The 26,458-nt window shown below is 38.8% G+C and overlaps 1 protein-coding gene across 6 annotated transcripts in view; it reads right to left on the bottom strand.

Annotated features, from left to right (window-relative positions):
* RYR2 (ryanodine receptor 2) overlaps positions 1-26,458 on the bottom strand; it is a 767,906-nt gene that overhangs the window by 140,314 nt on the left and 601,134 nt on the right. For all 6 annotated transcript variants that reach the window (XM_030335594.1, XM_030335595.1, XM_030335590.1 and 3 more), the window contains exons 63-66: positions 20,099-20,148; positions 9,128-9,188; positions 7,428-7,666; positions 5,688-5,769 (exon numbers count right to left, since the gene is read on the bottom strand). In XM_030335594.1, the coding sequence (XP_030191454.1) occupies positions 5,688-5,769; positions 7,428-7,666; positions 9,128-9,188; positions 20,099-20,148 (432 nt within the window). The remainder of the gene's footprint in view (positions 1-5,687; positions 5,770-7,427; positions 7,667-9,127; positions 9,189-20,098; positions 20,149-26,458) is intronic.

Genomic DNA, 26,458 nt, shown 5'->3' with positions numbered 1-26,458 from the left:
TAGTGATACCAACACACTAATACAATTTTCTGAAAATTTACTAAGTAATTTCAAGGTAGCTATGAAGTATTAAGACATAATATATACCAAAAACTATTAATAACACTTAAAATTGATTCATCGTTTTTAAGGGAAGGAAGAGGTTTAAGGAATCATTCTGGGATCAATTGATTCAGGGCAGTTCATGACCCATGGCTCCCCCTGCCAGTGACATAAATTCTCACTTTCCCGGGGCGCTTGGGTGGCTCAGTCGGTTGAGCGGCTGACTTCGGCTCAGGTCATGATCTCGCAGTCCATGAGTTCGAGCCCCGCATCGGGCTCTGTGCTGACAGCTCAGAGCCTGGAGCCTGTTTCAGATTCTGTGTCTCCCTCTCTCTGACCCTCCCCGTTCATTCTCTCTCTCTCTGTCTCAAAAATAAACGCTAAAAAAAAAAAAAAATTAAAAAAAAATTCTCTTTCCCTTAGCTACCTACATAATCCAAGGATTCGCTGGCACATGTTTATTAAATGTAGGACAATATGAGTTATTTCAGCATATTATGACCTCCTGAAATTACTTTACATAAATATTTTACTTTAAAAGTCCATAAAATCTATCTAATTAAGAAAAGATCATACAATTCTCTTTGGTGGCTTTAAATTCCTAATGGAAAAATATATGACTACATAAAATTAACAACACCTAATAGTTTAATATTTTAATTAAAAATGACTAGACATTTAGTCAGCTAGGAGAAAATACCTCTTCATAGAATGACACTGAATAACTGAATAACACAGAGTTTAATTCAAACACTGAATAACATTTTATTACTAAAAATAATTTAGGACAGCAAGAAATCACAAAGGGAACAGGCTTTGATTCAGACAGACCTGAGTCCCAAACTTATTCCTGATACTTGTATCACTTTAGGAAAATTACTCATTCTTTCTGTTTTGCTTTCCTTACCTAAAAACTGGGATGCAGAATTGCAAAATTTCTGACACATAATAGGAGTTCAATAAAAGTTTGAAAATAATGAGAATATACTTATTTACGAATTTAATAGCCTAAAATGTTTCATATATGACCCCAAAGTAATGAATTCTCTTACATCTGACTGGACAAGTCCTTTTGTTTTATTAATAATATATGTGAACTATTTAATAATTTACTTTAAAATTTTGATTCAATTAGTAATTCTCAGACCGTGATTATTCGTATTTTGGAAATAGCAGGTTTTTTATATGATGCTTATGAAGATACCTACATTTTTCTTAGTATAGTGATACTCTTTCATTTTTTCCAAGATATCTTTTACTCATCTTCCAATTTTCATTACAAAATTTTTTTTAATGTTTATTTATTTTTAAGAGAGAGAGACAGAGTGTGAGAGGGGGAGGTGCAGAGAGAGGGAGACACAGAATCCGAACCAGGCTCCAGGCTCCAAGCTGTCAGCACAGAGCCCGACACGGGGCTCGAACTCACAGACCGCGAGATCATGACCTGAGCTGAAGTTGGACGCTCAACTGACTGAGCCACCAGGCACCTCCCCCCCTCAATTTTCATTTTTATACTCTCCCCAAATGACTTTATAACTGCAAGCAAAAATAAAAAAAATGTATCTTTTTTAGATCCTAACAAAAGAATCCCAAAGTTTATCAAGGAAAAACCAGAGGTAAAAAGAATAACAATGAGAGCACTGCTGAGGTTATGAGAGAGTTTGGATTACCAGATACTACAATGTATCATAAATGTATCATATGTTATGATACAATGTATCATAACAATTCAGGCTACATGGTACTGATCTAATAATTTAAAAAGTCAAATAACAGAACAAAATAGAGATTCTAGAAATATAACCTATTTAATCTATTACCATAGTACAGAATGAAGGTCTTATTTTAAATCAGTAGATAAAAGAAATATTTAATAAATCATTCCTTTGGGAGGAGGTTGGGGGATGGGTGAAATAGGTAAAGGAGATCAAGAGGAATAAACTTCTAGATATAAAATAGATCACAGAGATGAAAAGTGCAGCATAAGGAATACAGTCAATAATATTGTAATAATGTTGTGCTGCGACAGATGGTAACTACCCTCAGAGTGGTCAGCATGGTGTAATATAGGGAACTGTCCGGTCACTAAGCTGTGCACCTGAAACTAATATGTGCACCTGAAACTAATATAACATTGTATGTCAATGACATTTCACTTAAAGATAAATACTTTCCACATGGAGGATGGTTTTAAAATTTTAATTTGAATTCTACATAACACCTAAAGAGAAACATGAAATTCAGATTCATTTTCAGTAAATTCCCTTCTTACTCCAGAGATGATCATTCCGGACATTCACTACTTTCCTCGAACTTCTTACATTTCTTTTCTGAATCATCACTTGGCTGAGGCATATTTCATTGAGAAAAATGGAAGCCAGGAGACACACACCTATTTATACCTGACTTACCTACTACCTGCTTTCTGTTGAATGGAGGAAAGTTCTGCGTTTCAAAACGTTCTAAAACATACATTTCCGAACACCCCATGTCATTCTCTTTATTGTGTGCTCACTGACCCATGATAAGCTGCCAATATTACATTCTTCAATTTACTTGTTTTGTTTTTTGTTCCTCATTAGGTCTAAGGTCTTTGAGAGTAGGGATCTATCTTGCTTATTACGGCTGTCATCACAGAACCTGGTGCTTACTAAATTTTTATTGAATGAGTAAAGGATTAAAAAGCTAAATGTAAACAACAAAAAGAATGAAAAACCTAAAAGAATAAGTTTTTTTTTTTAATGTTTATTTATTTTGAGAGGGAGAGAGAGAGAAAGTGCAAGCAGGAGAGGGACAGACAGGGAGACACAAAATCCGAAGCAGGCTCCAGGCTCTGAGCTGTCTGTCAGCACGGGGCCTGACGTGGGGCTCGAACTCACTAACTGCGAGATCATGACCTGAGCTGAAGTCGGAGGCTCAACAGACTGAGCCACTCAAGTGCCCCAGAGATAAATATTTTAACTTCTAGCTGTTATGAGTGTGGTATCACTTTTCTAAAAATATTAAACTAAGAAGAATAAACACACATGAAATAATTGACAGATTATATAAAAAAAAATTCCCAGGTCATAAGATATTATCTTTACATAGTTTCATATAGAAGCACTATAAAGTTATAAAAATGCCATAAGTCACAAAGATGGGAAAAAGAACAGGCAAGAGATTAATATTTGCTATAAATAAAATGGTTTTAATAGATAAAATTCATTACTAATCAGTAAAATAACGCATTAATAGAAAAATGGACAAGAGATATGAAAGGCAATTCACAAAATAAAGAAAATGGCAGAGTAAACACAAAACAATGGCTGAGAAGTGGGAGTTACGGAAGTGCATTTGAAATTAACATTGGAGGGACGCCTGGGTGGCTCAGTCGGTTAAGCGTCCGACTTCACCTCAGGTCACCATCTTGGCAGTTGACGAGTTCCAGCCCCTCATCAGGCTCTGTGCTGATGGCTCGGAGCCTGGGGCCTACTTCCGATTCTGTGTTTCCCTCTCTCTCTCTGCCCCTTCCCTGCTCATGCTCTGTCTCTCTCTGTCTCAAAAATAAATAAACATTAAAAAAAAAATTTTTTTTGAAATTAACATTGGATCCCATTTTTAACTATTGTATTTTTAAATAGTAAAAAGAATAATAATCAGAAATGAGGAAAATGTGAGGAAACAAGGCTTTTCTTGTAAAACTTGACAGTGTCAAGTGAATCAATTTTCTGGAAAGACAGTGAGATGTTATCATGATCCTTTAATATATGCCTATTCTTTAATCTGTAACTAAAATAAATAACTAAACTGAACTATAACTAAACTGAGACTATAACTAAACTATAACTATAACTGAAACAAATAAAATTAAATATATATAGATTTTATATATATTTAAATATATATACATAAATAAATAGAAAACTATGGACAGAGATTTAACATTACTTATGGAAATAAAAAAAATTCATTTTTCAAAAATGAGGTAACAATAAATTATAAAACTCCCTCAGTATAAAATATCTTGAAGCCCTAAAAATCATACGAAAAGAGATTAACTGAAAATATAGGTAGGGGCGCCTGGGTGGCTCAGTCGGTTAAGCGTCCGGCTGTTGACTTTGGTTCAGGTTAAGTAAGATCTCATGGTCCGCGATTCGAGCTCCCATCAGTCTCTGTGCTGGCAGCACATAGCCTGCTAGGATTCTCTCTTCCTCTCCCTCTACCCCTCCCCTGCTTGTGTGCTCTGTTTCTTTCTCTCTCTCAAAATAAAAAAAAAAAAAATAAAGTTAATAAAATATGTGTTAAAGAAAATATAGGTAAAAAATATTCAGAGTGAACTCAGTTGTCCTTTTATATGGATTAATTGTTCTAGCTCTATGTAGTTGCCACCCTACTTTAATTATTGATGCTTTATTTTTTATTATTTTTTAAAAATATTTATTTTAAGAGAGAGAGAGACAGACAGCATGAGCAGGGGAGGAGCAGAGAGAGAGGGAGAGACAGACTCCCACGCAGGCTCTGCAATGTCAGCTCAATCTCGGGAGTGGTGACATCATAACCCAGAGTCAGACCCTTAACTGACGAAGCCAACAGGCACCCCTACTTATTGATGCTTTATAAGTTTTAACAGTTGGTAGGCCAGATGAGTGAGTACTCTTGCATTACCTTTTCCTCTCTCAAAATTTTATTGGCTAGTCTTGTGAGTCATTCTTTCAAATGAACTTTCAAATGAATTTCCCAAATTTCAATAAAAAACAAATTTCTTAAAAAACTTTAAGAAAACAAACTTTTTTTAAATGTTTATTTTTGAGAGAGAAAGAGACAGAATGCAAGTAGAGGAGGGGCAGAGAGAGGGAGACACAGAATCCGAAGCAGGCTCCAGGCTCCGAGCTGTCAGCACACAGCCCGATGCAGGGCTTGAACTCATGAACCATGAGATCATGACCTGAGCGGAAGTCAGATGCTTAACTGACTGAGCCATCCAGGCACCCCAAAACCCAAATTTCTGCTTGAAATTGTATCGTAGTAGATTAACTGGGGGAGAATTTACAACTTTTCAGTATTATTCCATTAGAATATCCTTTCACTGATTTATTTCATCAGTCTTCTCGCCGAATGTCATTTTCTTTAGTCTAGCCTTTAAAAAAACTGCCGTCTTTTTCTTCTCTTTTTCACAGAAATCTTTTTACTGAAGTTGCAAGTGACCTCTTATTTTAAAATTCAGTGGGACACCTGAACTTGACCTGTCCACATCATCTGAAGATCTCTTCATCTTGAATGCGAAAACATGAAAAAGAAAGCTGGTTTTAATAACTGCCTATATTCATGCTTAATTTGCTTTTCAGATACATATGAGGAACTCTTCTAGCAGATTCCTTCATAAACTAGACTCATAAATGCTCTGTTTAATCTTTACATTGAATATGGTCTTCACCATTAGTGCTTTACTTTTTTTTTTTTTTTTTTACATAACTTGATCGACTTTTATTGTATCAATTCAAATTTAGCTTCTTAAAGATTGTTCAATTACTCCCAAGGAATTCAATATGTTGATCTCGTTGTTTAGTGTGTAACTAAGGAAAAAATGATAAAGCAAAGACTTGAAATAAATGGTTGTAACACCTGAAACAGATATTGACACAAAGTTAGTTTTAAAATCTTACCTTTCCACATAAATACTTTTGCTGGTTCCCAAAGCATATAAGCTAGTCAGAATTCTATAACATGACACCTGTACATCTTCCACTAAGGAAAAATAAAAACAGAACAAAAACACTTGTTATTTATACACTGTCGTAAGAAATTTAGAATAAAACCAAAATTCCATATTGAGGGCATACTTATGTTTTAGCATTTTTAAAAAAAATCAAAATTAGGGGTGCCTGGTTGGCTCAGTCGGTTAAATGTCCGACTTCAGCTCAGGTCATGATCTTGCAGTTCGTGAGTTTGAGCCCCACGTCGGGCTCTGTGCTGACAGCTTGGAGCCTGGGGCCTGCTTCAGAGTCTGTGTCTCCCTCTGTCTCTGCCCTACCCCTGCTCATGCTCTGTGTCTCTCTCTCTCAAAAATAAACAGACATTAAAAAAAATTGTTTTTAAAGCAAAATTAGAACAAATAGATATGTAAAATGAAATAAAAATTATTTCTCAAACAAAATTCGTTTCTTTAAGGAGCTGAAAGCATTCTATGGAATGGACTATAATTATTCGGAACATTCTCAGGAACATTTTAAGAATAATTTTTCTGTAGATGGAAGAAAAAAGGATTCCTTCAAGAATAAAATTAAGCACAAGAATATTTGGGAAGGTCAGGCAGATTGTGTCTCCTGTTTTGAAGGTATATAAAGACTGTGTCTTTTATTTTAACACCTAAGTGAACAATAATGAGAGTGCTGGAGGAGGTCATGAGTTACTTGTTTTTGACCTGACATTCAAGGCATCGGGAAGCCAATCTTATAGAGAAGCCAGAAACTAAAATAAAACCTTATAGGTGATCTATGATCCGATAAGGCATGTTTAAAAGGCAAGAAAGAAAATCTAAGAACCTTGGATTTCTAATCCCAACTCTTCTAGTATTTCCTGGAGAATATACCATGACATGAATGGAGAAATCATCCTTGTCCTCCGGACCTGGTTCCGTGTCCACACTGCACTGCAGTGCTCCTACAACGGTTCAGGGACATGTGCTGCGAGTAGCGGCTGTGTTATCCACTGAGTAACACAGTGGTTTTCACACACAGCCGTACTTCACTGGGAGACCTACAAGGTGGAGAGTCTGAGTAGGCATGTCATTAAGACCCACTTAACAAGGGCTTACATCTCTCACGCTCAACATCAGTAGGAGAGTCGGAAATTGGGACAGGTCACGTATCATTGTGTTTCGCATTGCTATCAGCATTCTGTGGATATTTTTAATAATTATGGAAATCTATGCAAAAATAGCCGATTAAATCCATAAAAACAGACCAAAACCTACAAATAGAAAGCGTGTGAGCCACTGTAGTAGGCCAATTGTTTAGCCACGGACTTTGTCAGAATTACAGCTTGTAGAACAATGTGCACTGACTCAGACGTAATTGGAAAACAATGTTGCACATCCCGTGATCAAACTGCATTAGAAAAATTCCATGGAAAGAGGGAACAGAGAAGCAGCAAAATTTGGAACCTGCACTTGAACAAGGTGGAAATGACTGCCCACCACCACTACCTTCCTGGTCGCTTCTGTGAATGCATGTGATTCAGTGATCTACCTCTCTAAGAATGGTTTCTGTAACTCAAATGTCAACCGAATGTTCTGGGGGCAAAAAAAAGAGTGCATTTCAATGGATAAGCAGCGCTTGATGGGGCTTTTACAATTTCTCATTGTACTATTAGATAGTGAAAGTCTAAGTAATAGGTTTACATACATATTAGATCTTCTCCGAACTGATGCTGGCCAATATGCTCAAATAATGATGACAGCATTGGCAACAGAGCCACCGTGGTATAATTGATAATCTGAGTAACACCTTTGGGTTGGTTTCGGGTGTGGGTGAACTGGCCCTGCTTGAGATTCTCCATCGTCTTCTCCAGATCCTCCGCCGCATTGTCCAGAAACGTTCTGAGCGCACTTTTAACACTCTCCAGGCCAGTCTTCATGACAGTCCTAGCAATTAGAGAAGGGAGAACAGACACCTTGCAAAAGGACCAACTGGAATAGAAGTAACACATGCTTCTACTTTGGTTACTTATCCATGACTTTCACTCAGCCAATTACTTTAATTCACCCTCAATAAACTTTTTCAACGTACTTGGATTTACAGTAATATATTGCTCCGTGAATGCATAACCTTTCCCAAATGTCTTCACCGTCAACTTAATGAGGGCCCAGATCAAGAGGCAGTGCTCTTGCTCTGTATTTTCTAGCAATTTTTAGTATTTGTTTCATAATGAGCAAAACACAGGTTTTGAGCCAGCTAATCCCCAAATCCAACACAACCGAAACGGTTTCTAAGGCAACGGCTGTGAAAGAAACGTTGAATCCCTGCTACAGCAAGTCATTAAATGACGTAAATGTTTTAGGAGTGAAGTGTAGCCATGAGCTAAATGAGCCTCTAAAGGCTGAACTTTGTACAGAAGTGACCCCCCGATGCCACTATTTCTAGTAGGAAATGAAGGGATCTAATAGCATCTACTTTTTTCATTTATTATACAAAACACCTCAAGTAAAATTTTAAAGGCAGAAATAAAGAACCCGAGAGTATCATGGGATATTCTCTGTAGGAGACATGGAGGAATTTTTATTTAGATCTATCCTGGATAATAAGTGAAATAAACGTATGACTTGAAGGCTGAATCACTCCTGCGAGATACACGGATTTGGTATTTAGGCAAATGATTGGGTTTCCAGTCCTGTGGCTGGGAGAGCAGAGTAGAAAGTACACGGACTTGGGAACTGGCCTACTTCCACACTTACTATGCAATCTTAAGCTTCACTTTGCTCATCTGTAAAATAAGAATAAAGCTCATGTCCTTATAAAGCTAAATGTTACCACAAGTGTGGAACACAAGTTACCACACCTAGAAGCTACTGAGACCTCTGAAGTTGCAGCTTACCATCATCTTTACTGGACATGATACATTCCCGCTTCAACCTTCAGTTACATACCTAGCTGCTACAGACATTGCTTGAAATTTAAATAACGATATATATATATGATCACAAAAATAACAGAATGCCATTTATTAGTAATTTACAAAATACGTTTTCACCCACAAGTGTTTATTACAATTCCAAACACTGAAATCAAGAGACAAGAAATGTCTTAATATTCTTTTAAGCGTAGCGGCGCCTGGGTGGCTCAGTCGGTTGAGCATCCGACTTCAGCTCAGGTCACGATCTCACGGTTTGTGAGTTCGAGCCCTGCATCGGGCTCTGGGCTGATGGCTCAGAGCCTGGAGCCTGCTTCCGATCTGTGTCTCCCTCTCTCTCTGCCCCTCCCCCATTCATGCTCTGTCTCTCTCTGTCTCAAAAATAAATAAACATTAAAAAAAAATTTTAATAAAAAAAATATTCTTTTAAGTGTAGCATTACTATGCTCACTTAGACAAAAACGTATCCATTTACCTTGCATCCAAAGTCTGACCCAAAATATGAAGACAGTTGACAATTGATGTGGCATCATTTCCTAAAGAGCAAACAAAATGCTATATAAATTGCCCGGAGGATTTCTCAGCGACCTTTTCTGGTAATATTTGTGTACCAAAAATTAGTCAACAGTACAACCCGACAGTAACTCAATTAACAAGATTTTTTGATAATCAAGTTTAAAATCATGCGGTTTTTCTGCTCGAAAGTGGTTATGCAAATGTAAGTAGAAAAGCAATAAAGCATGTTTCATCAAATAGCTGACATACTCAAGAAGCATTCAAAGCACTGTGCCAGGCTGAAGTGTTTTAACTGAATTCTTCAAATACATTCACCTCCCCATATTGGCTCATCTTCCTCCTAAGTCATAATGTGTATCAACTTTTTAAAATCAGCTCATATCCTTTATGAAACGAGATGGGCTAAAAGTCCCATAAATAAATTGAAATTACCCAAGCGTCTCTGCTTTCTTATTCCATTCAGCTGCATTAGGATGAATTATTTTGCCCAAGTTGTTTTTGGCCTTCGGTGAAAACGAGCCACCAAACTATCACGTAAATAAGCATCAGAAGCTGAAGAAGTTAAATTCTACCCTTCTCAGATATTTGAAATGGGGATGGCTTTTCTTGAAAGATGACATTCACCCATTTTAACTGTGTATTTTACCAGAAAGTACAGAAATAGGAATTATGAATTACTGTACCTATTTGACTTTGTGATGAAGATACATAATAGCAAATAAATAAAATGATGAATCCAAAGTTACAAAGTAATTTGGCCACTCACAATACAGCTTGCCATTATTGCTTCCTCATTTTATAGTTCCCTATTTATAATACATAGAGTCATTTCCCGGGTCCTGAGGTCTGAATGTACATTTTTAATAACATTTGAGTATGTTACATTCTTTAGGCAAAAAAAAAAAAATCCTAATATATATGAAAATTAACAACTGCCTTAGAATCTGGATAAGACAGTTTAGTGATATGATATACATAAGAAAAAAGAAAACTAAGGTGTTCATTGCTAGACTCTGAGTTCTTTGATAAAATGTCCCATTCATCTCGTGCTTTGATTCTCAGAATTTCTGGTAATAATGAAGACAAAATCAGCAGAAAGGCAGAATTTGTTATGTCCCTGTCTATTGATTAGTAGGGCTTTCACTGCAGCCCATGAAGTATTACTCATTTAATTATTCATTCACTCAATAAATACATGTCAAATACCAGGCATTCTGAAACTTCCAGTTATAAGTGAAACAGAGTTCTCATGGTACTTGCATTTTAATGGAGGACACAGTTAATAAAATATTAAGAAAAAAATCAATACGAACCTAATACCAGGCTACAGTAAAAAGTATATATTTATATATATTAATTATATAACTATATATATATAGTTACACACACACACACACACATATATATATCAGAGAATAGGGATAAGAGCAACTGGGTAGGGTAATAAGGTGAGTGGTCACAAGGCTCTAAGAAGGTGACATTTGAGCAGAGATTTGAATGAACAAATCATGCCTATACCTGGGAGAAGGGCCCAGGCAGAGGGAACAGCATGTGCAAAGGCTCTGAGGCAGAAAATGAAGCTGGTGTTCCACGTAAGGCAGTGAAGGTGGCTGATGTGGGATCAAGATTCAGGGGAAAGAAGGGGGGTATGAGGTAGAGAGGAGGGGACTGGCCAGGTTTTGCAATTAGAGCAAGAGGTCTGATTTTTTTTTTTTTTTCAGGTGCAATAGTAAATATCTTTAGGTTTTGAACAGGAAGGGTTCTGGTTTCTATTTTAAAAGGACTAATTCACACTGTGCGAAACTCTGGAAGGGCAAGAGTGCAAGTCGGTTAGGAAGCTGCTACAGTCAATGACACTGAATTTGCATTAGGATACCAGCAGTGAAGAAGTTAAGAATTCATTTTAAGCCTTCGCTTATGGACTGAACGTGAAATGAGACGGATAGGAATCAGGGACAACTCCAAAATTGGGTGAGCACTTGCGTGAGCAATTGGGTGAACGGTGGTAAGATTTCCTGATGTAGAGAGAGCACAAGACAGGAGCGGGATGAGGGAGCTGGGGGCAGCTCAATCTGCGTCAGGTAGGTTCAGCGTGATGGGCCTATTAATGTCAGGTACAGAGGCAGAATAGGCTGCCGGTGCACACATCTGGAGTGCAGAGAACACAGCTGGGTTGGAGCTACACATTTGGGCCCCACAAGCATACAGATACTTCGAAAAATCATGGGCCTGAATGAAATTGGCCAGCATGTGCATAAATACAGAAGAAGAAAAAGGTCTCAGGGCCTCCAATGTTTGGAAGTGTGAAAGATAAGGAGGAGACGGCCCAGAAAATGAGGAAGAGAAGGCCCAGGAGGGAGAGGGGACACAAGGCAACGTGTGAGACTCTAATGGAAGTTATTAGTTAGCCCCAAGTCAGAGAGGCTGGCCCCTCACTCTTTGTCCTAAAACTCCGTTCTTTTTCCCTTTCCCTTCCAGTCTGCTGTCTCCTCGTATAGAGGACCAGTGTTTGTACTTTGAGCCTTTTCCAAAGGAGTGGCTGGGGTATTGCAAACCTCCATTCATTATGAACTCGTGAGGCGGGATTTCTGTTCCTGGTGTAGGCCAGCCCCGAGAATAGTGTCCGGTAAACAGCAGGTATTCGGTTAAATCTTGTGGGCTGTGAAGAATAGGAAATAGTACCAGTGGCCAGACAAGTTCTGGGGGTCAGAGGAAAATGCATAGGGCGTATGGGAGATTTCTGTGATTGTAGAGTAACCCACCATAAGCTCTGGGAATCGTCACATTTTGGTATACTCCATATTAGACGCAGTATAACTTTGAATGGAAACATCTCCGTGTAAAAAAAAAAAAAAATGGTGGGGGGAGGCCCCTAAGGAATGTAGAAAAAGTACAAATTGAATCTTCAACATCTTGTTGGGCAGACCAAGCAAAAGCATCAATTCTACCAGCAGGGGTAGAGGCCTAGCTTATGATTAGTTTTGAAGAGATAAAGCATGTAGCAAGAACTTTAAATAAGATAAGAACCTAAGAACCCCGTGCACCCCGCCCTTCTGAAGGCTCTCTGGATCACCATCACCAGAAATGTCAATCACACTATCGGTAAGGACAGGAAAGGCTAGTGACAGTGGAGTAAGATGATAAAATTCTAAAGCGATGATTGTATTTTCATGTATTTAACTACATGTAATTTCTTCACTACTCGGACTAGAATAAAAACCAAAAGTTTGATACTTTCCAGCTTATGCTCTTTCAAGGTCCAAACTGCTTCCCTTGTCTTCAAAGGGAACACACTTTCCTTGGTCAGTAACTGACCAACACTTAAGGAAACACCCATGAGTTAGTTGCCTACTTGTCTCTGAGGTTGTGTGTTCCCATCAGTGCGTAAGCATGAAGGTACATAACTAAAATCATAATCTATACCTGAATCTGACAGCAAGAGACAGCAAGCGTTTGGTTTTTACAATGATTGTACCAACTCATAAAACACGACAACTCTCTAAATAAAAACAACAAAGTTAAAAGAGGTTAGAGTCAAAATACTCCTTTTGTATCTTAATCTCAATTTGTTTTGTGGCTTTTAATACAAGGTTCCTGTAAATCAGGAGTTTTCAATGTTATTCAAAATCTGACGTGTGATGTCCTGCTTCTGTTTTGTAATCTGATGTTTCGAGTCACTGGGAAAGCAGTGACAGACTTTCTAATTTTTATTCTTCATCCTCATTTGTCTCCCATGGCTCTTGACACAATACCTCATTGTGTTCGATTCTTTGAAGAAACGATTAATCTTGGCAGAATCCTCATTAATAATGTGAAATAAAACTATGCTAGAGGCACAAATTTCTCTCAAAATTATGAGGGGATAAAAAGAGACTGAAAAGGGCCAATGACTTCATTACTTCCGAAGTCTGTGACACTGAACAGAATAAAATTATTGAAACTTTAACCTAGTGAGAAGTTTTAGTTAAACTGAAAATATATTTTAGATAATTACATATTCTATTTATTTACCCCAAAGTAAGTACATTCTCTCAAAGTGGTATGTTCAAAGGAAAGAAATATCTGTATCGCTCTAATACTATTTTCTGATACTATTTTCATGATAGGTCTCTAATTCTGTCGTTTCTCACCTATTTCTTCACAAGAAATGCGTTATTTTTTATATAGCACATAAAACAAGTTAAATCCAGGAAACTCTTGTCTTTGCTATGTATACTGTCATGAGACAACAGAACTGTTACTCTAGGGAAAGACCTTAACAATATTTTAGTGATTTCAACAACACTCAGCAAAAGCAGCACATTGTGCATAACTGAACTATTAAATTCCCAGCATAATGACATGTCCAATTTTCAGATATGCACTATCCTCAGAGACCCTGAGTGCTTTAAGTAATTTTCCTTTCATTATGTGTCCCATTAAACACAAGCACGATCTGAACCTTCTTAGGGATAATACGTACATGTACTAGTTTTCTAATATCTCCTGATAACAAGATAGCAGCCCTCATTTTAAACACTTGAATGGGTTTTGGGGGTGGGGAGATAACAGATGGGTCAACATAAATTTAACACATTAATTTGTTAATCAGGGAGAGATACCAACTGATAGAATCTACTGTATCACTTTACTACTGAAACTCTGCAAACATAACATTAAGATTTACACGGCAGTTCAAATCAGGCATCTCTTCCTGGGGGGAGAAAACCCAACATTTTAACAAGAACTACTGCTTCTTTTAAATATGTGACAATACTGGGGCGCCTGGGTGGCTCAGTAGGTTAAGTGGCCGACTTCGGCTCAGGTCACGATCTCACAGTCCGTGAGTTCGAGCCCCGCGATGGGCTCTGTGCTGACCACTCGGAGCCTGGAGCCTGTTTCAGATTCTGTGTCTCCCTCTCTCTCTGACCCTCCCCCATTCATGCTCTGTCTCTCTCTGTCTCAAAAATAAATAAACGTTAAAAAAAATTAAAAAAAAAATATGTGACAATACTTACCCTATTTAATATCCCTGCGGCTAATACTGGAGTCAAATTAATGACGTGCCACATTGGGTTCTAGGGTCACTGAGGACAAACCAGAAGAAATTTTGGAGTACTATGCTCAATTTTGGAGGGTTTGCTTGATTCCAGGCATTCCTAAAAATGTCTCCGCTATCAGATTAGGAAACTCTCCAGCTCTCTGGACAATCTGCTATCTCACTAATACGTGAACAATTTACCAGAAAGTGTGAAAGTAGAAAAGGCCTCCGAATGATAACTATTTTGTGCCTTCTCAAATAGTTCCTCTAGGTGAAAGGATCGCGGTTGGCTGGGTTTAATGATCTTGTTTGAATAGTCATTAATTATGCATTACTTCCTCTTCAGTGTAAGTGCCCTAAGTGGTTTCTTGGACACCTTAAGAAATAAAAAAATATATATATGTGATTCTAATGAAATGTGAGATAATTGGATACATTTTTCTTAATCATCTCATAAGCCAAAAAAAAAAAAAAAAAAGGTAAAATTTCAGTTATTCTGAATGTAAGAAAATTCCAAATCAAGAGCCCTTATCTCTTTGTTCTAAGTGTCTGCTCTTCTCTTTTGGAATGTAGGCTTCCTGAAGGCAAGACCTAGTTGGTTCATTCCTTCAGTCACCTGACATGGATAAAAGACCTACTATGTGCCAGGCTTTGGATACAATAAGCCCTCAGTGAGCCGAGAGGTTTGTGCCAGACAGGGATGTGACTCTGGGGACATCATGGAGGACAGGTACTCGAGTGAACAGAATGTTCTAAGAGTAGGGGGAGGGACTAAAATCAGGGAGGTTGGGGAAGGTTTTCCTGACAGAGTAGGTAATATTTGGGTTGAAATCTGAAGGGTGAGGTGAGCAGTTTACTCCACTGAGTGTGAAGGACTGGAGAGGAGACTTATGTCTGGGGACCCCATTCTAGTAGGCAATTACAGCAGGTGGAAAGACCCTGCACAGAAAGGGATATGATACTTTTAAGAAGCAGAGAGAAGGCCACTTAAGCCGAAGCACAGAGAGCAGGCCAGAACATGGCAGGGAAGGTGGATGGAGGGGTACTTAGGGGATAGTCTATGAAACACTACTGTGGCCAGATTCAGAAATTTTCTTCTCAAGAAAAGGGAAGCCACTGAACCTGCAGGAGAGTGATAGGAAAGAGGATTGTGGGAAGATCCAACTGCTGTGGAGCACACTTTGGAAGAGCAAGAGGGGATTCAGGGAGAATGGTCAGTTTGTTCCGAGAGGACAGATGACCGATGCCTGGACTGGCCTCCGATGGTCACAGTGGAGAAGTGCAGAAATCTTCATTTTCCTATTCTCACACCCTGAAAGGATGACCCCACACAGCAGAGCACAATAAATGTTGATTGATGGAGTGCCTTGGGGGGGCTCGGTCAGTTAAGTGTCTGACTTCGGCTCAGGTCGTGATCTCCTGGTTCATGAGTTCGAGCCCCGCGTCAGGCTCTGAGCTGTCAGAGCCTGGAGCCTGTTTCAGATTCTGTGTCTCCCTCTCTCTGCCCCTCCCCTGCTCATTCTCTGTCCCTGTCTCTCTCAAAAATAGTTAAACATTAAAAAAATTTTTAATAAAAATTAAAAATAAATATTGAATGAATGCATCAAATGAATGCTATTAAGGCATTAGATTGTATTTTATTATTATTTATTTCACATATAAAAATAAAGCCCTTATGAAGTCCTGATTTGCATACACCTGTGGCACCATGGCTGTCCCTGTTGGAGGCTTAGTTACCAGATTCTGCTTCCTTTCCAACTGACCGAAAGGCTTAAACAGGCTGTAGCAGGAGGGCTTATGTATTTTCTACCATCGTTGGCATTTGTAATCAGAATTTCCACTTAGCAAAAGTGAGCAAAAATGGTGGGATTAAAAAGCAATATTTCATTAGTTGGCAATGGGTCCTTGAAAATGGCAAATGGGATTGCCATCACTTCTCAACTTGCCTGGGTCCCGTCCATGTCCTAACCAATTTTCTTAAATACAAGAGTACACCAACTTATAATCACTAACGAGGATGTCAGAATTCAAACAGGAAGCCTATATATATATATAGGCCTATATATATATGTGTATAATGAAGATACTAATTTCTTCACTGTTATATTTTTCCATAAAGCATTCTAATGGATTCATCAGAACTACTGTTCTGTGGGGAATAGGGCCTGTTTCTGCTTTTAAAAGACTTAGCTTTTTCAAATATAAAATGAAACGGTTTAAATGCCTCAAAAAAAATATATGAAGCATAAAACGTTTTGTACTGATGGTCTCTTTAGTTCTTAAATAGTGTGCCTCAATGTAGAGAATGCATTTTTAAGTCGATAAAAGACATACACAAATATAGAAGTCCAAATGTGGGGAATCTTCAATTAATCAGAAAAGTCCTTCAACTACAGATGAAGTCTGGAAGTATAACAACAATTTAATTTGGCAGCCAGCTTGGAATAAAGAGTCCCTTACTCATCAGATCCTAAACTCACCACAATCACTACCACCAAGACGGATATTTTGTCTCTTGGCATGAATATTCCCCTTGTGTCTCCAATCGCACCTTCCTGACATGTTGAGGGTGTGTCTTTCTACATCTTTACTTCTGGTCATCGCTCCTAAGACACAAAGCCCGGGCATTCCTTTGTCAACCTCAACTTTTAACTGTCTTAATCTGTCCTTGGCTTAAGTCATAAACAGTTTGTAAATTTAAAGCAGTACAGTAAAAACCACTTTGATGATCAGCGTATTGTCTACCAGAATTTGGAAAAAAATGATATCATGTTAGAGAAGGGAGAAAGGAAAAAATCACAGATAATATGACTATAAAGGACCACTATGTATGTATTTGTGTGTGTGTGTGTGTGTGTGTGTATGTGTGTGTGTGTCTGTGTGTGTGTACATTAGGTCTCTCTCTTTAGGGAAATCCACAATGGCAGAACTGATACATCAAAAATAAATAGTTGGTATACCACTTCGACTTCATTCTGGAAATGGGTAAATTATAAAGGCTTAATTGTGCATGTACTTTAAAGAGCCAAGTCCTCTAGGTTCTCCTAGGAATCCCTTAGGTTTGAAAGCTGTTAAGATTGCAGTTTACATAATCCTTCAACGTTCATTATCTTACATTCGATCAGCTATGCGCAACTGATCTCTAAGATTAGTATTTATTGTGACCCAGTTTAAAAATGGAAAAATGGCTCAGTTGGTTAAGCAGCTGACTTTAGCTTAGGTCATGATCTCACAGTTTGTGGGTTTGAGCCCCGCGTCGGGCTCTGTGCTGACAGCTCAGAGCCTGGAGACTGTTTCAGATTCTGTGTCTCCCTCTGTCTCTGCCCCTCCCCTGCTCACACTCTGTCTCTGTCTCAAAAATAAACAAACGTTAAAAAATTTTTTTTTAAATGTAAAAACAAAAACAAAAACAAAGATTCAGAGAAATCAAGTCTCTCGTCCAAATCATTCAGCTGGTCTAGTTACAAATAAAGCATTTATATCTAGGTTTTCCTATCTGAAGCCCACTATTTTTCTGGGACATCCTACTAGAGTCTAAAGCCAGGTTGTAACTGTCATGTGTAAAGGTGATACGGATAAGACTTAAAGATTCTAATAACTTGACAAGACTGTATTAGAAAATGTTTGATTAACAAAGGCCTCCCGAAGTTCGTATTATTGTATAGGCAAATGCCAAAACAAATTTGAAACCCTGAAAACAAGAGACGCTAGAATAATATAAAGAAGACACACACAAGTACGCTTTTGAGGTAAAGTAGCTCTCCAGTAAATTCCTGTTAAAAATAAAAATAATAGGGGCGCCTGGGTGGCGCAGTCGGTTAAGCGTCCGACTTCAGCCCGGGTCACGATCTGGCGGTCCGTGAGTTCGAGCCCCGCGTCAGGCTCTGGGCTGATGGCTCGGAGCCTGGAGCCTGTTTCCGATTCTGTGTCTCCCTCTCTCTCTGCCCCTCCCCCATTCATGCTCTGTCTCTCTCTGTCCCAAAAATAAATAAACGTTGAAAAAAAAATTTAAAAAAAAAAATAAATAAAAATAATAGTATTTAAAGGCTACAGGATTTAAAATACAATGCCTAAATGGAGTATCAGCATCATGTAGGGATGGTACGAATGTTAAAGTCTGGCTTGTCTCCATGGAGAGGTAGTACAAGTTTCATCAATGCATTTATCTTCAATTACTAGTCCCTTAAGAGACATAGGAGATTAAAGAATAGGCAAAATTTATCCACAGTAAAAGAAGTCTATATGTAGTGCCTTTGCAGAGGTTATAAACCGGAAATGGCACAAGGGAGGCTTCTGGGGTGCTGGAAATGTTTTATGTCTTGATCTGAGCAAATGGACATGTATGCGTGGATGGAAAATTTCAACAAACTGTATCATCAAGCTGTCTTCAAGATTTGTGTTCTTTGCTCCATATATGGAACACCTCAGAACATTTTTAAAAGAAATTATAGTGAAATATAAACTAAGAAGCCAAGAATTTACAGTAAGAACTTAGAAACAGCACAACGGAAATATGACCATGCTCATCAGTAAGAATGCAAACACTGCCCTTGAGAAAAGGGGTCCCCATCAGAGCGATACAGAATAAGACAACACTCTCGGAAGACAAATGGAGGACACTTGAATCCACTGTTATTACGAGAAAGTTGAAGAGTTTCTAACAATTCTGTCTGCGCAATGTTCATACAAATTTTTCTATGTCGAGGAAAAGTCAAACAAAAATCAGTCAACTAGAAATTACTTTGAAGAGATTTTGCCCAATGATGTGGCACAACTTAAATATGAATGCAAAAACTCAGGCAATTTAAATGAAATACAGGGGCGCCTGGGAGGCTCAGTTGGTTAGGCGTCTGACTCTTAGTTTCAGCTCGGGTAATGACCTCACAATCCCTGAGTTTGAGCCCTGCGTTGGGCTTTGTGTTGACAGTGCAGACCCTGCTTGGGATTCTCTCTCTCTCTCCTCTCTCTCTCTCTCTCTCTCTCTTTCAAAATAAGTAAGTAAATAAACTTTAAAAATATTCACTGTGTCTTATATAGAAATGACTTAACCCTTAGCGTTTCCTGTGAATGGAACTGAACTTACATCTGTATCAGTACACTAAATATTTCATTACTAAAATCACCCCAACACTGTCTCAAAACCGACAGTGCACAGAGCTGAAGTTTGCTTTCGTGCTTTACAAAAACAGATGCAGGAAATGAAAACACAAATTCTGCCAGCTGCTCTGGAGTCCTAAAGCCCCACGGCAAGGAGAATCTGTGGCATGTGGGTGACTGCCCTGCATGGCTGTCCAAAAGCAGGTGCGCGGTGTGTGGACTTCAGTCACGCGAATTCTCAGACACAAACAAAAGCTAACTATGGGGTGGGTGATGCTAGAAAAGTCACTTCTGCCACGTGAGGTCCTTGCCTCACTGCCTCTACCATGAAGCTCCAATGTCTGGAATGCAGTCAACATGCAAATCTGTAGTCAAGAGCATTAAAAAAAAAAAGAAGAAGAAGAAGAAGAAGAAGAAGAAGAAGTGCAGTTAAAATTTTTTTTCTGATTTATGACAGCTCATTCTTTAATCTATCAGAAACAGACAAATGAATTCAAGGGCCCAGTTGCACTTCACCCCTCCGAAATAAAAGATGGCAGAAGCCGCCATGTCCATTCATTTTCTCTTTCATAATACAACCTTTTGATTTTCAAATGTGCTTTGGACCAGCATAAAAAAGTTACAGTCTTCAATTTCACCATAGAGAATGCTACTTACAAACGACCTCGAGGACCTTATCTTGGCCTATGACAACCATGCATGCAGCCATGCAAACATGCATTCATGCAACATAGCAGCACACAACACAGTGCAAAATTGGCAAAGAAAACCAAGTGATGGCCATGCTAGTATTTGTTGCAAGGGTCTCCTTACCAAATAGTGAAATCCTATGCCTGACAAGAACTCCAAGTTTGCAGAATAGGCTGAAGACAAAAGAAAAACAAAAGAGAAAGGGGGGAAGGGGGAGGGAAGATAGAAAAGACAGGGAGAAATTAAAATAAAATTTAAAAAAAAGAAGAAAAAAAGAAAAATAAACAGCTGATATATGAGCAGGAAAAAAGCAACATGATGTCACGCAGAAAGAATCAATTTTCTGAGCAGAACGTGGAGTAGAGGTATTAAAGAAAGAATCTTTGAGTGCATATCTTTAACAAACATGGTTAAAAAAGCACATATTATAAGTAAAGAAACCAAAAAAAATTTGAAAGCAAAGCTAATTAATATAAAAGCAATCTATACGAACCCCATAAGAATATGACTACTCAAATAGCACAAGGAAAACGCTTAAAATTTTATCTGCCCAAATGTACCACTGAAATTCTAGAATTTTTGTTGTTGTTGTTATGGATTATTATTTGAAATCAGAAGTATGGCACTTGGGGCATGAAATGTCACTTTAAGGTTTAGTATGTTTATCATTTGAACTTTCCTTCTTTCCAACCGTGAGCATACCCCTTCCATATACACCAAAGCATCCAGTGAATTTGAACACAGTGAGGTAGAGATAGAATTTGAACAACTGATAATCACTCAGAAAAATGTTGCAGATGCAATAACTTCAAGGGCTCTTCATGCTAATGTTTGACTTAAGCCTATTTCTATCTCCTCCAGAGCAAGTTTCTGGGCCACTGTGTTCCTGGGGATCGGCCGTGGGAGATCCCAAATAAGGGTGGCCTGCATTCAGCAGGACAGCACTGATATGTACTAACTCTCACATCAGAACCTGGGAAAGACCTGCCATTGTCCCAGCTTGTCCCCAGGCTGCAGTCTGGCGGGCTCCTTCCAGGTCTTCTCAGGAATACCCTTCACTCCCTTCCCTGCTATACTCCCTTCTATCCATCCCTCAGGATTCAGCAACAGACATGTCTACTCCAACAAGACTTTGCTAACACCCAGTGCTCCTTCACCACTCCCAGTCCAAGCTGAAAGGGTTCCTTCCAGCCTCTCCTAGGGGTCATGTGCAAATCTCTACCATGACATGTAACCTTCCATATTGCAAATGATACTATTTTCACATCTACCCAAACACTTCTGAGCTCTCAGATAGAGGCTCTACGTAGCCAGAACTTGATGAAAGCTCTAGCCTTGATGACCCATTTGTACCGCACCACCCACACCCAGCTTGACTGTCCCAGCTAGATCCTGACTGCCCCATCCTGTCTCGCAAAGCTCTCCCATAAACAGCAGTGTGTAGACATGCCCTCCCCAAGACTGGGGATATGGACGATGCCATGGAAAAAAAATGGAGTCACGAGACGGAGAATCACGTCTGTGACACTGACTTTTTTAACAGTAACTTTTGGCTATCATCTCTCATTTCTGTAACAATGCAGAATAATGTATTAATGAAAAATAACTATAAAGGGTATCGTACAGCTTTTCCGAGAGAACATGCATCGGCAAATCTCTCAGTGAATTTGAGGTCTTGAGTCGTCTCCTAGCAGTTCTAAAAGTCTTTAAAACGATGATCTATTCAAGCAGATATTAAATTTAAAATGAGATATTAGCCTCCTGAGCTGCATTGTCTCTGTGCTATAATGTAAACAAAAAGAGATAATAAAATAAGCAACATTCTCCAGGTGCTCTGACCCACTGAGCCTTATGCTAATTCAACAAGGATCTGTCTCCATCTCTAGAGAGTGAGCGCTTGTCAGAGTTGTACGTATTTTGGATCCCTATATGTGTATCAACCTGTTTTAAGTGATCTCGTTTTACTTCTTACGAACTGAGACTGTCGTATCAGTGTGAAACATTCTGAGATGATGTTGAATTTGTAATGCTAGGATCATGTTTGAACCCAATTCATCCAGACCTAGGACATTTTCCTGTGATGAAAAACACAGCATTATTCTGTGTCCGATTCTGTTGGGTTATAGTGAATGTCTGAGAATCTGTTTGAAAAAAATGACTTCTTAAAATAGCAATGCTTCTTAACTTTGGTTGTTCCTAATCAGTAGCCGATATGTAGAAATAGAAATATGTAGAAATGTAGAAATAGAAATATGTAGATATGTAGAAAACCAGGTTCTCACAAAGGACAAACTGTATCTATTTCTCCTCCTGTGCTATCATCCACTTTTAGAGTGGAGTTTGTATATCAACTATAAGGTTTTATTATTATAAGCTTTGGCCTACAGTTTCTCTAAAAATATTCTCCATAATACCGTCTTCTCTTTCTGTATGTATATCCCTCCATTACTAACATTCTTAAGAAATTATAATTCATCGGGGCGCCTGGGTGGCTCAGTGGGTCAAGCATCCAACTTTGGCTCAGGTCATGATCTCAGGGTCTGTGAGTTCGAGCCCTGCATTGGGCTCTGCTCTGTGCTGATAGCTCAGAGCCTGGAGCCTGCTTTGGATTCTGTGTCTCCGTCTCTCTCTGCCCCACCACGCTCGCTTGCTCACACATGCACACACTCTCTCTCAAAAATAAACAGTAAAATAATTAAGAAAAAGAATTCATAACGCACCTACAATTCCTTGGCTTTGATGTCTCACTGCTCTACAGAAACACTCCCTAGAAATTCTCGGTGCTTGCTGATCAGTAAATCAAATAATACTTTTTCAATCTTGGTCCTGGAAAGCTGCCTATGGTACTTGGCATCACTGTTTCCCCTTCTTCTCTAATAAATCATCCTCAGTGTTCTTCAAAGAACCATTTCTGAAAACCCTTCAGATGTGATGAGTCGCTAAGGTTTGGAATTCAGACCTTTTTGCTTCTCTATCTACTCTCCCTTCATCTGCTTCCAGCACTGTGAGCATAATATGGGTACAGATAATCTCCAAATATGCCATTTCAGGCTGAATAACCTGCCAGTACCCATGCTTCAGTAATTACCTAACCAAACTGAACCCCTTCTTCTCAAAACCAGGTCTCCGTCATTTCTTTTTTTACTGTTGCCAGCAATATTGTTCCAACCACTCAGCACTGAAACTCCAGCACCGTGGGGACCTGCCATATGACCCACTGCCAAGGTCTGTGATTCTCTCTGGTCCGTGCTTCCCACATCCAACCCCTCTCTCCACGTACATCTCCTCCGTATTCCCAGTACTTCATATATGTTTCCGTTGTACTCATCACAACTTGTTAAGTGGTTAGCGCTACATGTATGCAGGTACTCAGCTGCACTTTTAAGTGCACTTAATTGGAACTGCACCGTTATATGTGTGTGTTTATCATCCTCAGTCCTAGGACGGCACCTTGGACACGGCATGGCGGGCATTCAGAAACGCATGCTGAATGGATCTGTGGGTAGAACCACCTCTTTAAGGTAGCACTTCCCTCACGACAGCCTGCATTGCTGTCATGGCCTCTTAGCAAGCTCACACTTCTCAATCCCACTTTTGTGGCCAGACTGCCCTTTATCCCAAAGGCTTCATAGGGCTCAGGAATTAAGTAAAAAAGATTAATTATAAAAATTAAAAAGAAAAAAGGAAGAAGGTGCCTTGTTCCAGCAGTTAATATCAATGACAGGGTTCTATAATGAATCTACGCCACCCACACTTACCCTAAATTGCTATGTTCTACACTCTATACGTTATCGACACGTAGAAAATAGTCCCCCTTCTTAAACTACAACCTACAGATTCTTGAAAGTCAATTCTGAATTATCGTGTCTTCTGTATATCTCTAGCCTGTCCATACCCACCCAATGTGGTCTTCCTTGTCCTTGAATCCCACAGCACTGCATGGCTTTCTTCTACTAGAATTATATTTTTACCCACATACTTAGGTACTGCCAGCTACACTCCCAGAGAGCAGAGAGCACACCTTACTCTTTTCCACAGACATGATGGTGCTGGCTTTAGACACAATAAATGCTCGACATATGATTTCTAGTGCCAAAAAGTATCCAAACATCTAATGGCGACAACCCATTCTTAAATGTGGAGGTTAATTTAGACCCATGCCGTACTGCTACACGCAACTGTTAAATACGAATTAAAACTACTCCTGCAGTGTTCAACATGGGTGTGAAGGCATGACTGCTTATTCACAGTAGCAGGGACAGTGGGGTTTTTTTTCTTTGTATTTGATCCTTTTTTCTTTTTAACCTATTTTCCCTGCCAAAGTAATATTTAACTGAAGTGGTAAGAAATCACATTTATAAAATTTCAGTGATCCCACTGTAACATGTCTAAAAAATTTGTAGTTGGTTTTTGTTAGTGTGACGGTGATTTGGGTTGTTTTAAGACATAGATTTATGATCAGAAAAGTAAGACTTTTTCCACTTTAAAAATATATAAAAATGGTAAGAAAAACACCTCTACTATGCTACCCAAGGGAAACAACTATTAAAATCAAGTTTCTTCCCTACCAATATTCTTCTACACATCCAAATTTAGAGGTTTTTTTAAAGATCTTGATCCATATTATTTAAATAAATATATATATTTTTTACTTTTTAAATAACCATTGTCCTAAGATGTGATATATTTGCATCCATCATAATGTTAATGACCAGACAGCATTTTCCATGTGCCGTAATTTCTTTATCATTAACTTTATTCATTTTTCATCCCAGAATTTTTCTGAGGTTAAAATCTACCTATGTTTGGTACTCAAGGGCTGTGATGAAATAAGGTACTTCTATCAGTGTGCATCTCATTCTTATATGTTGGAATGTGAGACCATTTCTCTTTTGGAAATGGTAACGGGAGAAATAAAATGTGCCGGTCCTTGTTGCCTGAGGTGGAGAAAATCTGAAGATGAAATTACAGAAAACCTTCTGGTGAGCCGTTAATAAAGAGGGGGCGTCTCAGGCCCCCAAACCACATCAACTGAGGCTCGCACAGAATAGCGATGCTCTTCCAATTTCTTCTATGAGGGGCAGTGGGCAAAGGAAAATTAGTTACCTCTGTGGTCAGTGAACAGCTCTCAGAGTAAGAATGAAAATGGAATGGAGATACAAACATGATGGGGGGGGGGGGGGAATAGAATTTGCATACTTTTATTTGTATTCTTTCCTATATTCTTTGATTGTATTTCTCTTGGTTTACATAATTGACTGATACCCAAGTTACCAACTCTGGGAACAAAGCTGCTGTTACAAAATCCTACTCTGATGGGGGAAGGGGGCGGGGGTGAGGAGACTGCAATAGCCTGGGCTCTCTGGTATTGAAAGGTAACTTGATGCCTTGGCATTTTCTAGCCCCCGGGGATGGTGGGCCGGTGAAGCGATTAGGGCACTAGTGAAACGCAGAGAGCCGGGCCTCTCTTTCCCAGGGAAAGCGGAAAGAGACCACTCCAAAGTCAGGAGGAGATTCATACCTTGGAAAGTAGCCCCTCACCCCCTTTTTTCTGGTAACAAAGGCGGTAGAAACAAAGTGCGTCACTGGATGGATTCTCTGTTACTTTAACTATAATCGGTTATACCAACTTCACAGGAAGACTATTATTTGAAGAAGTTTGGGGCCATTTTTAACGCGGTTGCAATCTTACATCACATGACATCACATATCATTAAAGTCAAGTCCAAGGAAAGCTTGTAGCCTGCTTTATCTAGGTTACTCATTTTTATAGAAACTTCTTTCAAATACAATCTAGAAGCTTGGTATGGACTCCTGTGTAATTTGATGATACAGAAATAGATTTGCTCTGTAATCCATCACATATGTACTAAATTTTGGCATATTTTGAAAAATCAGACTTGAAATACCCAGCAGAATCACAAATAAATCTATGAGGAATACTCGGGTTTAAACAGAAATGAGAAAGCATTGCTAAATTGCCAACCTGAGTGGTGCAAATCTTCAGAAAGGTACATATTTTTACGTCATTTTCTTCCAAGATAGGTCATTATTTACACACAAATGTTGAAAAATTTGATTTCTGTAAATGGGATTTTGCCCTCCAGAAAAACTCCTTTATTTTTCAAAATTGTGGCAAATATAGTAGACTCAGAAATTTTAGAGGAAGTAATGTTAAAAGCACCATTTATTGGGGCACCTGGGTGGCTCAGTTGGTGAAGTGTCTGATTTTGGCTTAGGTCGTGATTTCATGGTTCTGTGGGTTTGAGCCCCACATGGGGCTCTGTGCTGACAGCTCAGAGCCTGGAGCCTGCTTCGGATTCTGTGACTCCCTCTCTCTGCCCCTCCCCTACTCGTGCTCTCTCTCTAGCAAGAATGAATAAACGTTAAGAAAAATTTTAGAAAAAAGCACCGTTTATCACAAATACTAATGTGGTGATGACTCTGTGGATTCTGTGATGGGGGTCTTATTCCTTCTATTCA

The sequence above is a fragment of the Lynx canadensis genome, chromosome D2, assembly GCF_007474595.2.
Source record: "Lynx canadensis isolate LIC74 chromosome D2, mLynCan4.pri.v2, whole genome shotgun sequence".
Classification (NCBI taxonomy): Eukaryota; Metazoa; Chordata; class Mammalia; order Carnivora; family Felidae; genus Lynx; species Lynx canadensis.
This window is presented reverse-complemented; position numbering and strand designations above follow the sequence as displayed.